General features: G+C 46.5%; 1 protein-coding gene across 1 annotated transcript in view; it reads right to left on the reverse strand.

The window, feature by feature from the left end:
* PTPRN2 (protein tyrosine phosphatase receptor type N2) overlaps nucleotides 1–17,994 on the reverse strand; it is a 628,212-nt gene that overhangs the window by 101,672 nt on the left and 508,546 nt on the right. Inside the window, exon 13 of the mRNA XM_079300304.1 lies at nucleotides 4,872–5,084. Within this exon, the coding sequence (XP_079156430.1) occupies nucleotides 4,872–5,084 (213 nt within the window). The remainder of the gene's footprint in view (nucleotides 1–4,871; nucleotides 5,085–17,994) is intronic.

The following is a 17,994-nucleotide window of genomic DNA, read 5'->3' on the forward strand; positions in this document are numbered from 1 at the left end:
TTCCTTGGTACTAAGGGTGATGTCAATTGGAATATTACTGAGAACTTGATAAATAAGAATAGCAAAATTTTCCTTTCCCCCTCTCCCCCACCCCATTTCACTCAGTCCACAAAATTCCAGTTTCTAAGCAGTTGATATACAGTATTACTATAACATTAAGGTCTAATATTATAATAACAAGTTTGCTTTTGAAATTCAGTCTAGAGTATAAAATATTAAGTCATATTAGAGGTAATGAATTATCTGCATTTAAACACACAAACCATCCATGATGGTTAAATAGAGGGTTTGTTTCCAGCAGATTCTTTCAGTTGGAGCCTTTTAAAATATTTGCAGCAAAATATTTATTGTAATTGTTGCAAATAGTGTGTTCTTAACACCTCTAATAAAAAATACCAGCGGGATCAAATCTGCAAGAGCACGCAGAAGTTCGTAGGGGCTTTGAATCCAGCAGGATCATGTAATTAATAAGACTCTATTTGACAAAGGAATATATAATTTATACATAATACAATACATGTAATAATGTAGAATTTAACATATAATTTACAACTATATGCCTGCCAAATCAAGTTAATTGGACAAGTTTTTAAAACAGCTGATGATGTAATCCATCTGCATGTAATCTGGAATACTTCAGGCAGCTTAAGAAAGAACTTCATTGTAAACTGTTTGGTCTTTTCCTCCTCACTTTTTAAAGGAAGTTGTTTGGGCTGAGATGAAGGAAAATTAAAAAGAATGTTATTGACATAAAATATTAAAAGGCAAGCTTGCTGAAGCCAGCTTCAGAGAGCATTTTAACTTTTGCATTTTAATTCCATTATGAGTAAGGTTTTGCTGAGCATTATCAGTGATGCAGAAAACCATGCTCATAGGAAAGTTCTGCCGTGCAAAGTACAAAATATGCTGATGATTTAACATGCACACCCCAGCGTTCCCCACACAGGGGTCAGAAGCCAAGGTTCAGCTGGACTCACAAATACATCACCCCTGAATCAAACAGAGCATCCCTAAATCGTAGCAGTCACTACCACACGCTGATTACATTAATAAATTGCTCGCTAATGGGAGCAGTGACAAGTGAGATGTGCACTTAGTGGCCCCGCTCGCTGCCCGCTCCCGATGCCTCAATGCCCGTTTCTCCCTGGGTTACCTTCTAAAGTCTTCAAAGTGCATGAAGAAAATCTGCTCAGTGTTGTGAAATAAATCAAAGAGAGTCTGCTGAAAATTCCTAAAACGCTTCTGCCCTAATCTCCTGGACCAGAGAGTGGGCTTGCAGAATGCTAAACTTGCTTTTCAAAGAAGATCAAAGCAAAGGCAGCAACAATTAAAAGCAGGGGTGCAGGTGCGCGCATGCGCGGGGGCTCCGCAGAGGCACCAAGAGCCTCTTTTTAGTCATCCCTGAATGCTAACGCTGACTTATCTAATCACTACACGTGTGGTTTGAAAGGACAGGAGATGTTTTTGTGAGAGACACAAAAACTGTCCGCCTTTATGTATAAAATGTAACATTTTACGAGACACGCCATTTCCATTAATTTTGAAAAGCCCCTCAGCTACTGTCTAATTAATCCAGCCTGTAATTTTGTTGTTTAGTGATTCAAGGATAAATGAAGTTGCAATTGTGTATCTATCCTTCCTCCCGTTACTTAGTCTTTCAATAGAGTTTCCCTACTTCAACACTTGGAGGGCCAGCTGCTTGCCTTACCCAACACCTGAAAAACCAGGTTTGGCAGCTTATCAGGAGCACTGCAGCCATTTAATTTGCCTGCTTCAACTTTTATACAGTACTGGTTGTCCTGCCTAAGACAGGTCCCTTTTCCACGCAGTTCCACAAGAAACACTTGTGTTAGTAGCTAAGTGCAAGGAGTGCTCGTGCCTGGGGGAGGGTGATGCTGCATGACAAGTGCTACGCCTCCAGTACAGGGGGAGACTTAGCAGCCAGCCTGTTATTTCCCTGATAATATATGGTTTATCTGTTTTCTCCTTCTCAAGATGGCATTTCACTGCACAAAGCAGAAAATGAAGAAAAAAAAACAACAACAAAAAAACAAACTCAAGCCCCTCCAAAAAACAGCCATGGGAAAAAGCACTTCAAAGTTCACAGGATGAGTAAGGAAGGAGTAAAACCCTGAATGAACTCTCCTGGCTGAACTGGGTTAGGATGAAAAATGCTTCTGCTAAATGCTGAAAAATTAGGTCAGTCTTGTTTATGTGAAGATATAAACCACTGACATTTTGAGAAGCATGTGAATCAAAGTGATATTTCTGTGTTGTCTCTGAACCACATTGGGCCACAAGGACGTTTTATACCTACCAGTTTCTCCTCCTCCCCCCCCCCCCCAAAAAAAAAAAATCGTAATTTTCATGTAAGCTATAAGCAGCAACACATTGGAGTACCATGCTTTAAAGCATAGCCTTTCAGTGGCAGCAGCCCCTGAAATAATTCATATTTTTAAAAAACATCGAGTTAACCAAGTGGCTACTTGGGAAACATATAACAGAGGAGAACCAAGTAGGAACAGTTTTGAAAGCTGCCTGCTTCTTTCCTTCCCCCATATTAATACAGGTTACATTATTCCCCTGCAAGTATCAAGAGAAGATGAGGAAAAGATAGCAGATGCCTTTCTGAGACCTAATTGATGTTATCCAAAACATGCATCACACCAGATATCCATTACATTTAACACAGCTCAGCATAAGGCGATTCTGACAATGCGAATAGGGCTCAAGCCTATTTCTCTTCAAATCCATGTGAATAGTTTATTATATACAGACCCAGGCTCACTGATTCATTTTGATAAAATGCTACTTAGCAGCATCAAAAACTGCCTGAGCATTTTCTTTGCCTGTACTAGAGCTTCCTACTGCTGCCATTGAAATTAATGGCAGAATTCCCATTTACTTCTATGGGAGGAGAGCCAAGCTCTTAGAAACCTTTGTTTTTAAGGAAAAACATTTTTCCTCCCACTCATGACTACAGTTCCCCTGAAAACCCAATGGAACTGTTTAAGAAGTCAGGTGGTTAGGACTGGCCCAGAGGTCAGGAACAAAGAATATTAATACACACTTGACATTGCAAAACTGAGCAGCAATCTCAAAGCATTGTTGTTGTTTTAAAAACAGAAAATGTCATTCTCAGATCTAAATATGAAGATGTAAAAATATATAGAAATCTGTGAAGAAAAAAGGAAGCACACATTTCATTTAGTGTCTGGATTACGGATTCTTATTAAACAAACCAAGCTCATTATAAAATCAATATCAACCACTACATTCCCAGGAGAAATGGCAAAAAAGGTCACTCCAAGAAATTCAAACAATTTTCCTGCTGGAAGGGCACGATTTTAATTACAGATACTATTAATTAGAGCTGTCAGTAGGAAGATTGTCCTGTTAATTATCACAAATTCAGTTTCAAGTGTGGTTTTGGAACCTGGAGGGCTTTTCAAAAAAATTAAGAATTCCTGTATTCACAATTAACGGAAGAAAAAGCCTACCTATTGCTTCTGCACTTTAAATAAGCCATCAGCACGTCACCTATTAATACCTAACAAAAAAATATTTATGGCCACAGTCTCATTGGCCTACAAAACTGATAAACTGCTGTTTTGTTCACACTTTATCTCAGAGAATAGTCCTCTTTTTTCTTGTTCTCACTTAGCCTTGGTTTGGAAGTCATTAAATGCAAAGATGCAATTTAATGATTTTTTTTTTTAAGTAAACATTGCTTTAAAAGTGAAAACCAAAACCATTCCTGAAGATACTAATTGTTACACATAACATTCATATTTCTTATTCTGTGCTTAATTCTCTCTAGACCCAGCCTGAGAAGATAATACATCTTTTACATCTAAGAGGTACAGACAGACCCAAACTTTGTGAGGAAATATGAGTTTATTCCCATATGACTCTCAGCTGCCAATTTGAATCTATCTCAACTCCAGGATACAGAGAGGCCAGAATGTCTGATCCTAAGCAGAACAAGAAAGTAAAATAAAACGTGACAGCAAAGTGCCGTTAGCCAGGCCCTATGGGTGCACAACAGACAGAGACACTACAGAGACCATGTTTACACATTCTCAGATTCTTTTTCCTGGGCACACTCCAAATATTTTTGGATAGCAGACCAGGGCTGTCTGGTATATGACCATAACACAGGCACTACCACACCAACAGCACACCGAGAAATAAGTGCCATAAGATCTAAAACAAACTTCAGGAAGATGCAGTGTCTCTCCACCCAACACTTTTGAAACTGAAAGAGAAAGCTTGAGGTTTCTGATTTATTTCCGAGAAGCTGAGTGCAGTCCTTCAGCATTACTGGGTACACATCTGCTATCATTGTTCTCCTAGAACCAGTCCTGGTTTACCTCCCATCTATCAGCATTAGATTTCATTTTATCTGAATAATGGCAGAAGGTGGCAACAGATCGGGTCAAAGGCTCTTTTCATATCAGACCCTGAAGAAGTCGATTACTCAAAGAGAGAGACATCTTCAGATAACTGTGCAATCCATTCCTCATAAATGTTAAAGATTTTTCGTTATTAATAGCGGCAGGGGTGACAGATTATGGATATTAATGTTATTTTTCTGAGAATTACAATGGCAAGGGCTGCTTTTCTTTTTTACTTTAATTTTTTTTAATGTTTCTAATTAGGCACGAATTTACAGCAGCTACCAGAATAGCCAAGATTAATACCCAGTAGTAAAAAGCTGCCACACCGAATCCGCGGGACTATGAATGGAACGGGGGCGGGGGGGAGCGTCGGAAACAAACCCACCCCCGCGACTCCCCACGCGAGAAGGGCCCCCCCGGGGCTGTGCCGGGCAGCGGGGCAGGGCCGGAGGAGGAGAGCTTGCTCCTTACCTGGTAAGCAGCGGGCGCGTCGGAGCCGGAGTCAGCCCCCAGGGCCGAGAGCTTCTCCTTCAGGCGGTGGTGGGCGCGGTGGCGGAGGCAGTAGGCGACCCCCGACGCTGCCAGGACCCCGGCGATGCAGGCGAGGGAGAGGAGGGTGAGGAGGAGGAATTTCGCGGACTCTGCCTCTTCCCCGCGCTGCGCGAGCGGCGGAACGTTGCTTTTCTGCAGGGGAGGAGAGAGAGGCAGCGCCTGAGTTGCGCGGTCACGGAGGGGGATCCCGTCCGGGGGAACACCCGGCAGCCCTAACTTTCGGCCGGGGAGGGGGGCAAACAGAGGGGCAGACACAGGACGGTGCCGTGCCCCGCTCCGTGCCCTCCGCTCCGGCGGCTCGCACTTAACTACCGAGAGGCGGAGGCGCTGGGTGCGCGCAAGCACCGCGGAGCGCCCCGCTCGCACCGCACCGAGGGCCAGCGGCTGCGAGGGGCGCAGCAAAGGAAAATCCGGTACTGTTTCTTTTCTTACGGAAAAATAAAACAGAAGGAGAAAAAAAAAAAAAAAAAAGTAGGTGGCGATCCTTCCTTTTGTCTGTTGTAGAAGGAAGCGGCTTTAAAAAAAGCCCGATAGTTCCAAACTACTCCAGATTACTATTATTTTTGCAGCAATAGGAGAGAATCCTTCTAGTGCATTTCACTTGTCTCCATGTGCTAAAAAGTTGTACAATAATTTCCCCTCATTAGCTTCATTATAAGCTATATTAGCAACAATTAAAAACGCAACATGAAAATGAAAAGACCAGGCGCGCAAATTGCAGCAAGACTCATTTGGCCTGCATTCCCCCTTTCACAATTACCAGGGAAATGAATTGAAAAGCACGCCCCTGCCTCAGTCCTGGTTGCTACAAGACGAGAACAATTAGCAAACTCCTTTCCACCACCTAATTTCGCGTGGTAACAAAATGGATTTTTCCCCATGAATGCCTAGCCGGCCTATTCATTATCTCTCCTCTATTAGTAATTTTCTGCTCCGTATTCAGCTAGCCAGCTCTTAATTTCCTCCTGTCTTGCAGTGTACACAGTGGCTCTTATGTCAGGCCCGGTCCATTTTTATCTTGTAATCATAAAGGCCACCAAAGCAATTATCGCTGGTCTTGACTGTAAAAGCTTGTCATTAATTAGCCTCCTTGCCTTCAGTGCTGCGGATTAGCCGGGGCTGAGGCTGAGTTAATGGAAATGCAGGTTCAGTCAGACTCGCGGATTTTCTTGCCCGGATGCGCCGCGCGGAGGAGGATCGCGGCTCCGTGCGCCCCGGCGGGGCGATGGGGGCGGGCACCGGGCTGGCCGCGGCCACCGGCCATGTGCCGCCCGCGCAGCCACCGCCGCGCCCGCCGCCCCCCTCCCCCGCGCGGCGCTCGGCCCCTCCTCCAAATCCCAACAGCCACCAGGAGGAGGGGGCTGCACCCCCACCCCACCCCGCCCCGGCCGCGGGGGGCTCCGGGGCCGCCTCCTCGCCACCGCCCCCGCGGCCGCAGCCGGGCACCTGCCCCGGGGGAGCGCCCTCGGCCCGCTCCGGGCGGGGCAGTACCGACGGCTCGCTGCTCCCGCCGCCTCGGCCCCGGGGGGCTAAAGGGCTGCTGCGCTCTGCCATTAGCATCTCCCTGAAAGGCCCCGTCCCCCCGGGGCCAAGGGTCGCAATCTGCATCTCAATAGGCGGCTCCCGCCGAAGTGCCGGCGCCCCCTCCCCGAGGGATGCGCCCCGGGACGCTAATCCTCGCCGCGGTGTTTGGCCCCCATCAGCCGGGCAGGGACGAGCCCCGTCCCCCGGACTCCCCCGGCTCGGGCCGCCTCGCCCCCGGGTGGGCTCAGGGGCACCGACGGGAGGGAAGAGGCTGGCCGGCAGTTTCGGGCACTGCTCCTGAGCCTTACTTCTCTGCTATCTCTACCGCGGTTTTAAACGATTTTCTTTCTGCGGATGCCGTCTGACAGCCGCACCAAGCACACGGAGAAAGGGCTATGCGACAGAAACGATGGCAATGATGGGAGCAAAGTGCTGTCAAAAGCTCCGAGTAAACATGCAGAAAAGAAAGGGCGTCAGGCTCTTTCTCCCACTGGAGTTAGAGCGATTTTGGATGTTGCTTCCAACTTCGCCAGGCAGTTTTCCCCGCACAGTCAGGGCTGCCGTCCCTGGAGCTGGCTGCTCTTGACAAAAGAATTTCTCGAAGACCACCCTCCTCCCCCACACACTCTGAATGTACAGCTGCACTCGGGAGCCTGAAACACGGGGAAGAGTTAGAAACCTTCCGTGGGGCGTTCGGCATTGCTTACACCTCTGCCCTGGGGCAGTTAGTGCAGCCGTGTCCCTTCGGGCAGGCGAATGTTTGCAAAGCCGCAGCACGTCCAGGGGAGCGGCGCCCACGCCTGCCCCGGTCCCCGTGCCCTGGCAGGGAATGGGAGCCCCGCAGCGAAGGGCCAAGGGCACGGCCGCTCCGCGCTGCCCGCCCCGTCGGAACAGCCGAAGGGGAAGGGAGCGGGGCTCTGCGGCCGAGCCACCAGCCCTTCTCGTACTCCTTCCATCCCTCCCGCCTGACGGGGAGCAGCTCCGCAGCCGCTGCCGTCGGGGCCTGGAAGACTCCGCTCTCCCCTCCCTGCGTGCGGGGCTGGTGCTTCGGGCACCTCGGCCAGCTCGCACTCCGCCCCCAGGAAACACCGCGGGACCCGCGGCTGATTCCCCTGCGCCGTCCCGCAGAACCGCCGGGTGCGGCCGACGGCAAAGTCCCATCGCCCGGCTCCGGCTCCGGCTCCCGCTCCGGGCGGCGCATCCGCGGAACCGCAGAGGGTATCCCGGCCCGGTCCCCCCAGGTACATCCCATCAGGACACAGCCCCCACTGTCCCCAAGGCAGTTGGAGGAACCCGCTGCCCTTTCATCCTGCTCGATGCCTGACCAAACATCGCATTATGAAACGGGTAAAAATTAATCCGACGTGTTAGTGACCAGCTCCCTCCCTCCTGCCAGCTCTCCCCGCAGCCGCCCCCGCTGCCTCCAGCCAGGAGCACAGATTTCCCCACCTCGCCTAACCCCCAGATTCTTCCCTGCAATAAGGCCCCAGCCTGAAACGGAGCCCAGGGTTAATTAGAGGCGTCCTGTCAGCCTTGACTTGAAATTGAAAGAAAAGTGTTTAAATATTTATGAATTTGACATTTACAGTCGGATGTCTTTTAAAGCAGAACACCTCTCCCTGCGCTGGTTGGGGCTGCCATGGTGCGTGTGCCATGGTGCGTGTGCCTGGGGTGGAAGGGGAACAATGGCTGTTGCATAACAAGAAAAACAAATTGCCTCCCCACCCAAGGCTTAACAAATAAATAGACCACATAAATTACACGCAATTAAATATTAAACTCGCCTACATGTAACTATGCATTTTTTAAACTTCATGTAACGCAATATATTGACATTCCTCTGACTGATTTTCTCCTTCGTAAAGTGTGGAGTATCAATGAAGTCCCAATGAAGGAAAAACAACTAATTCCTAAATGAATGGTTTAGAAAGTGAATCTGAATGAAGAGGCTTTGGAGGTGTTCATCCAGTCTTCACTTGCTTTGAAACAGCCCGACCTAGCTTAAATGCTAAAGGCAAAGAACAACAGTACACCTAACACACATACAGTGTTTACTTGAAATACACTGTTTCTGTGAGTGTCTGTGGGTTTTTTAAGAGGAAAGAAAATGCTTAGGGTCTGATCTCATGTAGGCTTTCCCGGTCCCTCGACAGAACACATTTTTTATACACCCAAAAGTGAGTCATTAACTAGAGCAGCCATAACACTGGAGTCACAAATCACTGTTCTAATCAAAGAGCAGCATCCCGTTCCGCGGTGTCATCCCATGATGCAGCAGAACAGTCGACATTTCAAACGAATTCCAGGCAAATGTCAGTAAATATTTAATGTACTCTTTCATGTAAATAAGTTCTCACACCTATGCTGGAAGTGTGGGAGAAAGTCTTTGTAAGAGCAGAAAGGAGCTCCTCATGCAGTGATGTGGAAGCTCACCATCCAGACGCCTCAGCAAAATTACACTTCATTATTTACTTTAGGACACAGGGCATGATTCTGGTCCTTGCAAAGCTATAACTGAAGTTGAGGTTTTGTTTTGCTTCATAAATTTAAAAATATTTAAAACCCAATTTGCCAGTCGCTGCACCTGACCATTCTTCCAGTTAGCAATGGAAAAATCACTACAATTAATTTTTAAACAGCTCAACATTATAATTTTTTGCGATTTTTGCATGCTTCAATTTTTACATGTATATTACACAGTTTTGCTTCTGAACTATAATGAAAATAAAATTTCTCAGTAAATATGGGCAAAAAGAGGAACTTCAGAATATGATTTGTTTCAAAATATTAGAACGTTAAGAAACTCAAGAGGTGCTATTTTTAATTTGGAATTCACTATAGAATCTAATAAATGAGAGAACTGAGGCGGAAATAATCATGTATTAATTCTGTGCATTACAAAATCTTTTCAGAAGCTATTATCAGAGCAAGAGGCATTGTGGTTTGGATTCAGGGTGGGAGAAATCCTTTGTGCAACTGAAAGCTATTGTTCCTCTGTGCAGATGAAATTGTACTTGCAAATATGCCATTCAAGGAGGAAAGAAAGTACCTAGGCAGAAAAAAAAAGAATTCTACAAGAAAATCATTAGTCTTAGAAATAAACTTCACTAAAATAAGTTTTGGTTCATTGTTTGTTTGTTTTCTAAGGAATATCCTGTGTTAACAGTTGCAGCCACTGGCATTACAAGAAAATATAAAGGATATGTGTATTATTTCCTTATATAGAATGCATGAAGAAAGGGATGTGTGTGGGTGTGTATGTATATATATAATGTGTGTGTGTGTTCATATATATACACACACACACACATCTGTGTGTGTCTGCTCATTTATATAAATCTAAACTAAAATTCACTTCTAGTCCTTTCCCTCTCACAGAGGTTATCTGAGACATGGGTTGATACTCTCTGCTGGTTAAGTTTTGATAGGTTACTAGAAAATCAGAGGAACACTTTACGTCAGGAGGAGCCTGGCTACCGTAATCTGTCCCCAGGAAAGCTACAGAGATTATTTATTTTTTACCTTTCATAAAGTAAGAAAACAAACCAGAAGGGAAAGCATCTCCCTCAGTTTTGGTTGCTGTATTTCCTCCCCTACTGTGCTCCCAGTCAGGTCAGGCTGGACAGCAGGGCCTGGGGATGTTCACCTTTTGTGCATGTAACACTCCTTGTGTGCAGCACTGCACACCCAAGCTGTTTGGTCCAGGCTACTTGTTGGTGTTTTAAAGTGCTTTAGAGTTACTGAGAGATTTCTGGGGCTGCTACCTTCTGACTCTCTGTTCACACCCCTTCCTTCTCTACACAGAAAGCTCACCTGACTCCAGGATCACTTTCAGTAAATGTCAGTTCATCACCTGAAACGAGGTCAATTTAATGCTTTTACTTTGGGAGGATGAAATCGGATGGGAAGGTACTTTTTGCTTCTTTTAGGGGTCGGAAAGATTAGACAAATCGACAAGCACAAAAGGCAGATGGATTTCTGGGAACTGCAGCTTATTCAAATCACTGAGAAAGGTCACTGCAAAAGCCACAGATCTATTCATCTATAGGGGTACAATGATCTTTCCACAACCTTCAACACCACAAAGCACTCTGGAGCGTCTCTATACCTTTTAGTAGGATTAATACCATGAACAATGACTGAATACAATCAAGAATTCACTGAGTTCAAAGATCCCTTGATCAATGGTAGATATTTTCTTCTGGCTTCCTAAAGGCAAACAGAAGTGAAGTTTCTGGTTAGAGTTACAAGAAATTAGAACTATTATTCTGGATCCCACTACAAGGTGATGCTGAAATGCCAGAATGTCCAAGAAGCACCCCGAAGAAGTTTGTGGCATGGAAGAAATAAGGTTGTGAAAGAGGAAATTCAATGAGCTTCAAGATTTTCATGAGGATCAGGGTATTTTTTTAAGTCAGCAGTAAGATAAAGAGTAAAGCACAAAAACCTACAGAATCACTGAGACAGTGTAGGGATAACACACAAGTCAGTAAACCAGACAGCCACATCCATGCCTGTGGAAGAGGTAGGTCAGTCAGAGATGGAGGAGCACGGCCCATCCTGTCCGAAGCCGCACAGAGCACCTCTGAGGTGGCAGCAAGAAGAGGAGGGCTCGGAGACGGTGAAGAAACCACGGTGCAGAAACTTCGATCCCCGTCTCTAAGGACTCGGGGGCAGTGAGAGCAAAGCAGTAGAGTGGGTGCACCAGGAAGCAGGTTTCCTCCGCAGCCCAGGCTTTGTTAGCCTGAGCAAAACCGTGAAACAGAGGGACTCGGCAGGTCTAAGTCACAGAGTGTCAGAGCCCGAGCCAAGAGGACGGTCAGCGATAGCCGAGCTTAATCAAATATCTTCAGCTAGCAAGAGAAACACGAGCCGCAGCGCCAGCGCTGATCTAATGCTGATGCTGAAGGCACATAATTCAGGGATTAGATAAGGCGCCCTTACAGCCGAGTGCCAGCAAGCGAGCCGGCTCTCGGTAATGCTGGCAAGCACCAGCTTTCCGCCGGCGGAGCAGCCGCCCCGTCTCGCAGGGAGCCGGGCCGGGTCCCCGCCCGGGGATGGGGCTCCGCGGCCGCCCGCCTCACCCACCGCGGGGTCCCGTCTCGGACCCCGGGCCGGGAACGCGCCCTCGCCCCGCCGGGCCCGCTGCCCCTCCGCCCCGCGCCTGCCGGACGGGCCGCTCCGGGGCATCCCGGGGCTGCGCTCCGGGAGCGAAAGGGCTCCGGCGGCCGAAGCGACCCCTCCGTGCGCGCTGCTCGGCGGACACCGACCGGCCCCGGCCGGCGGCAGCGGCTGCCCCAGCCCGACCGCCCCCGCACCCCACGCCGCGCTCGAGGCTCTCCCGAGTCCCGGCCGGGCCGCCTCCAGAGACGCGGGCGTTCCCCCCAGCCCGTCCTCCGCCGCATGTACCTGCTGCCGGCGTGCCGGGACGGGCCCCTCTCTGCGAGGGCTCGTTGCACCTCGGCGGGCTCCAGCAATCCTTCTCCGGTGCCAAAACTTCCCCCTCTGCCCCCCCGCCCCTCCTCAGCGCAGACAAAGGCGGCGGCCAGCACAGCCGCCCCTCGCAGCCCGCGGCCGCCTCCCGGCCGGTGCGGCGGGGGCAGGCGGCGGCCCCGGGCGGCCCGGTGTCCCCGCGGGGCGCGGGCGGAGGATGCCGGCGCGCCCCGGCGCTGCCCTCCTTATATCGGGCTGCTCGCAGCCCCTGCCGGCTGCCGCACATGGCCCATCCACCGGTTGCTATAGCGATGCCTCCCCTCCACATGTTGCTGGCAGCAATTGGCTAAGGAGGTCTGGGCTGTGCAGAAACCCTTCGCCGGAGTGCGGCGATGAATGGACACGGGCTGTGTCACTCATTTGGAAAAGCTGTTTGGCTGTTTGGGGTTTCTGTTGTGGATGTGCGGGCTTTTGGGTTTTTTTGGGTTTTTTTTTTTTTTTTAATTTTTTTTTGTTGTTGTGTGGTTGGGGTTTTTTATTTTTTTTATTTTTCCCCCTTTTTGTTGATTTTTTTTACGCGCACCTCCCTCCCCCATCTTTTTATTTTCCTTTTTATTTCTTTTTCTTGCTGTCTCTCTTGCAAGATGGAAGTGGAGGGTAGAACAATGACAGAAAGCCAAAAATAAAATCAAACAAGGCCACCAAGGAAAATCTACGAGTAATTTGCATCACAATACACTAAAGGAGCCCACAACGCTTCTTCCTGAAAAGACTTTCCTCCTTAAAAAAAAAAAAAAAAAAAAAAAAAAATCCACACATTGCCAAGCAAAGGAGATCCAAACTTTCTCCCCTCTCGTCCTCGTTCTCCAAAAGACACACGAAATCAGGAAGGAGTGTGCTCCGACCAGCCCCGGGACAGTAATAAAGTCCAGTTGGATAAAGCGCGGCAGGCGCTGCTCAGAGTCGAGCGGGGCCGCGCCGTGCCCGGCGCTGCGCATCCCGAACTCCCGGTCGAAGCCACGCTCCCGAAGGGCAGCACCGACCCTGATAACGAAACGGACACCGCGGTCTTCCCTATCTCCTTCAAATTCCCGCATGCCGCCCACAAACCCGCAGCGGGCTCCCCTCCACCCCCAGCATCTGCCCACGAAGTGCCCTGGCTGCGGGAGCGGGACGGGAGCCGGCGGGGAGCGCCAGGGTGGCAGGTCCCTTCCATCTCCCTTCCCCTGCCAATGAAGAGCTCTCCCGCTTCCCTGGCCCCATTGTTTCCCGCTGTCACTGCGTCTGGGGATGGCAGGCAGAGCAAAACCGGCTCTCCTCTGTCCGTGGAGGCGGGCAGTCCTTTCCCTTTTCCCTTCCTCTTCCCTTTCCCCTTCCCCTTCTCTCAGCCGTCCCGCCCCCACGCCGCCGCAGCGCTGTGGCCCGGGCTGCCCCGGTCCGAGAGGCGGCTGCTCCCGGGCAGAGCTGTCCAGAGCTGCACACATCTCCCTCACCTCGGCAGGGACCCCCAGACTCCCCCGGCCCTTCCCTCCCCTCGGCAGGGACCCCCAGACCCCCCCGGCCCTTCCCCAGCCGCGGAGCGGGGCGATGGTGCTGAGGAGGCAGTGTGCGGGACGGGACGGGACGGGACGGGACGGGACGGGACGGGACGGGACGGGACGGGACGGGACGGGATGGGACAGGACGGGATGGGACAGGACGGGATGGGATGGACAGGCCAGGCCGCCCCTTCCCCACAGCCCTGCTGTCCCGGCAGTTGTCTGGGGCTCGGGCACTGCCGCCTGCCCGGCCCCGCAGGGCTTTGCCTTCCCGGCTGGAGCGGGCGGCCCTGGCTCCCCGCGGCTGTCCCGGGGACACCGCAGCAGTGCCGTGTAGCGATTCCTCTTTTTCCTCTCGACATCCTTCCAGCGCCCCTCGGCAGCCGGCTCTGAGTAAGGGAAATCCACCTGTGCGAGGAGCCAAGGAAGGGCAAGGACCGCCTTAGCTCCCAGAGCATCCCCGCCCTGCCCCAGAGCGGCACTTCACTTAAACTTGCGGGACCGCACCGAAATGCCATCCCCATCCCCTGTACAGGGTTGTTCTGCCGTGTCCAGAAAGTGCAGAGTGGTTGTGTCACGGGCTCATCCCCACTAACATCTCACCCACACCCAGCCTTCCCTTTCCAGGGAGAGGAAGATGCTCTTTACATCACCACCGTTTCTGAAAAGAAGGTTTCCAGGCAGGAAAGGTACTCCTCACCTGGCCTCTGCTCATGCCAAATCCTTCACGTTCCCACAGATTAACACAAATTTGGCTTCTTCAAACATTTCCTCAGCCCCATTTGTGGTGCTTGGTCTGAAAGCTTTGCCTTGTCAGTCTGTCAGCCTGGGAGGACCCTCTCGGTCTGATATTCTCCTGCCCCGGAAGAGCAGAGCACACATAATTTGCTCACTAACCTGCATTGCTTAAGTTGAAAGATAAATGAACCCGCCAAGTGATTTCATTAAAAGGACACGTGTGTTTGCATATCGATCCTTCTAATGAACTGTCTGAAACTGATAAATACTTCCATTAGCTTTGTAGTTTGTATTTCGTATTTAAAAATATATTCATTAACATTTTCCTGGGAAAACATTGTATCTTTTCAGAACTGTAAGTTGCTGGATGGGTTGAACATGAATTTGACTGGCCAAGTGTCAAGAGACAGCAAAATACTAGTTAAAACACATATTGTTTTTTATCAGTGAGATTTTGAGAAATTTGTGGTGACATTTAAAACTTTCCACGTTTATGTCATTTTCATTACTTTTATCCCATTCTAAATATGACCTTTGAAGCAATGACAGATATTTGTGTGGGTTATGTCACAGGGAGAAATTATTTAAACACAGATTGTTTAACGTGTTATTCATTAAAAATGTAGAAGGTGTTGAGAGATAGAAAAAATAATTTCAATTTTTTTACTAATTTTAAATTTAAAGTCTGCTTTTAAAGTATCTATAGAACTGTTGGTCATATATCTGTGAATTGACTTACTGATACATTTTCTCATACGATTTAATTAAAAAATGGGAAAACAAAAGAACCCTGTCACCAACAGCCTTTCAATATAAAATTTCTAGAAAGTTTCATGTTTGTTTCTCAGGAAAAAAAAGTTGACATTGAAAGTATAAATGACTTTGAGACAGTTTCTCTGGGTTTAGTGCATCTAAAAATATCGGTATTTTGAAGATTCACATTAACATTCATCCAAATTCAAGAGCTGTATTTGAACTATGCCTAAACTCAAAATATTCTAAATCTTGCAATTTCAGTGAGAATGATGCTGAAATGCATTTCCATTTTGTACAGAACAAAACTCTTGCCTGAGAACCACCAATGTTTGTCAGGACTCCCTAAAAATCTGTTCTTCATAATTGGGCACTGAAAACCACACTGACCATTTTGCCTTCATTTCTGACTACAGATCTCTCTGCACTTCTAAGTTTAGCCCCTTCTTTCTGCAAATGCATGCACAATGTACAGCATGAGATAGATTTTCATTCTTTTAAAGCATGTGTGATAAAGCTCAAACCCCATTTAATCTCATTTGTTGTTTTGTTTATAAGTGATCCTCTGGAGTCTTGCTCATTAAATACAGATCCAAGGATGTTGTAGAGGATTTTCCGTAGATTTTCTGTTCATGTGGATCTTGAAATCAAAGTTGGATTTCCTTCACTCCCATGAACAAAACATCTTTTCCAAATATTAATTTCCTATACCAGATGCATTTAAATTACTTTAATTTTAATAATACATCTATTAGAAAGAGGTAGATCTCCCATGTCTTGAGAACACCACACCTTATAAATAAAACCATCACCTAAGATCATAATTTAAAAGTAGAGTTAGCAGAATTTTAACCACTAGACTCCAATGAGTTCTATGTCTTATCTTCTCATGCTCATCTGTGAAGATCAACAACAGACATATTCTACTTCCAAGTAAATTCTAGAGCTCTTAGCTTTATTAAGAAAATTATTTCATTCTGGCTAAGATTTGAATCTAATTAATCTGTCTTGCAGTTTAAAAATGATAACTAAATTCAAGCTGCATACTATTCTTCAGAGACAGCTTAAAATATTAATTAAGTAAAGAGTGCATTTTCCATTTATTTTAATTACATTAATACAGTTTCAATAAATAAAATAGTTCTGTGCTTCATCAAAACAAACTCAGATGCAAATTTTCCTATTGATTAGTTTTCTGTTCACATTGGCCCTCCTGACTGTTTATTTTTAAATAGGAAAGAGATGCAGAAATGTTTGGGGGTTCCCATTAGTGAAGTGAGGTCCAACAGTCTGAAAAGCTCAGTTCAGTTTTCCAGGAGGCTGATGCAGCCCTGTAAAAGTGGCATGTATTGCTTATAAAGGTTATCAGTGAGATAAAACTGGATGCTTTTTTGACATTTTTAAACAAATGAAGATTTTACTTTATTACATTTTCCAGATAACTTTAAAAACCCCAAAGCTGTTAGATCTCTCTGATCCACTTGCCTGTGATGCTTACTGATCCACAGACAAAATATTACAAGACCAGTGGATAAATTGCATTTTTAATATTCAGTTTAATTAAAGCTGATGCGTTCTAGATTTGCAGGTACACCTCTTTCTTGAGATAAAGCACAGGACAAGGCAGAGGAGTCTAATTAGTAGCTATGTCAAAAAATAAAAAGTGTAATTCTACCTAATTCAGTAATAATTCCATCCTTCAAATATTTGAGCAGCAGCATCAGCTGAAGAAAAACTAAATATTGAAGACAAAGCTTCAAAAATACCTTAGGAGTCACAGCAGGTGTTTTGAAACCTGTCCTTTATACAGAACATTTGGAGTATCTTTGTAGGGCCCAATCCTGCCCCTTTCATTCTAAGAAATCAAATATAAATCAGCAGAACCAATCAGAATAGCACCTAGAACACAGTAGCAAATGTTTTCAGAGTGAGGCTTTATGTAAATTGTTATTTCACAAAAAAAAAAAAAAAAAAAAAAAAAAAAGTATTGAAACTTTAATTCTATTGTGATTAGGTTTATATTCACACAATATAGATAAAAATATTAATCTAAATTTTAACATGAGACTAAATACTATTATTATGAAAGCCTAGTTAAGAAGCTTCTATGAAAATGCCAACTTAAAACATGTTAAATGGCAAAACATGATGAGAAATGCATGATTTTATACTGTGATCTTGTTATAACAGAATGTGGCTATCATTGAAATGATGGACTCCTTTTATGCATCAGTACTGTATGTGCCAAGAATTCAGAGAGCTGTGAGGTATCAGTTTTCTCTACTGTAACATCAGCAGATTAGTTTGTTTTAGTGCTATTTGAATATCATAATGGAAAGAGTGTTTGATTCTTCTTTCCTGAGATGAAAACAAACTAATACAGTTTAACTATGGAAAAGTATTTTCAGAATAGCAACTAGTGCTGCAAATCTGAAGGAGATCTGAAATCAAGATGTGTTTTTTCTGCCTTTGACACAGATATTGCTCTTTCTATCTTATCTCCTAATACTGGTAGCCTCAGGACAAACATAGATTACGTTAGAAAATTGTCCTTCATTATATCGATCGAAATTCACTTCCAACCTACCTCAATCTGATGTTAGAACATTTTTATTAGCTTTAAATTGTTTGCATTATAAATTTAAATTAATAAAATGCTCTTATAAATAGTTTGAAGTTCTGAAGCAGACAGTTTACAAAGTTCTTATGTGCTTCATACAGCCCCACTGAGTTTCTTTTGGCACTGACCTTCCATTTCTGCCTGCAGAGCATGACCATCTCTGTGGGATATTCAGCAATGCCTTCTATGAAAATAGATGGAGACAGCATTTGTACTGGTATACAAAGTTTTGAGAAAAGTCAGACTTGCAAAGCATTGTCTGGCCAGCTGAAGTCCATGTAGAGCTCCACTTTATTTTACATTTCTAGCTGCTGCTCCCATTGGTTTAGAGTCCTGATAAAAACCTTGATTTTATGCTGTGACACACAGAAACAGTGGAAGTCTAAGCAGCATTAGAAGTACCACCAGGAATATTGGTCCTGGAGCTGGGCTTCAA

Source organism: Erithacus rubecula, assembly GCF_903797595.1.
Source record: "Erithacus rubecula genome assembly, chromosome: 3".
Classification (NCBI taxonomy): domain Eukaryota; kingdom Metazoa; phylum Chordata; class Aves; order Passeriformes; family Muscicapidae; genus Erithacus; species Erithacus rubecula.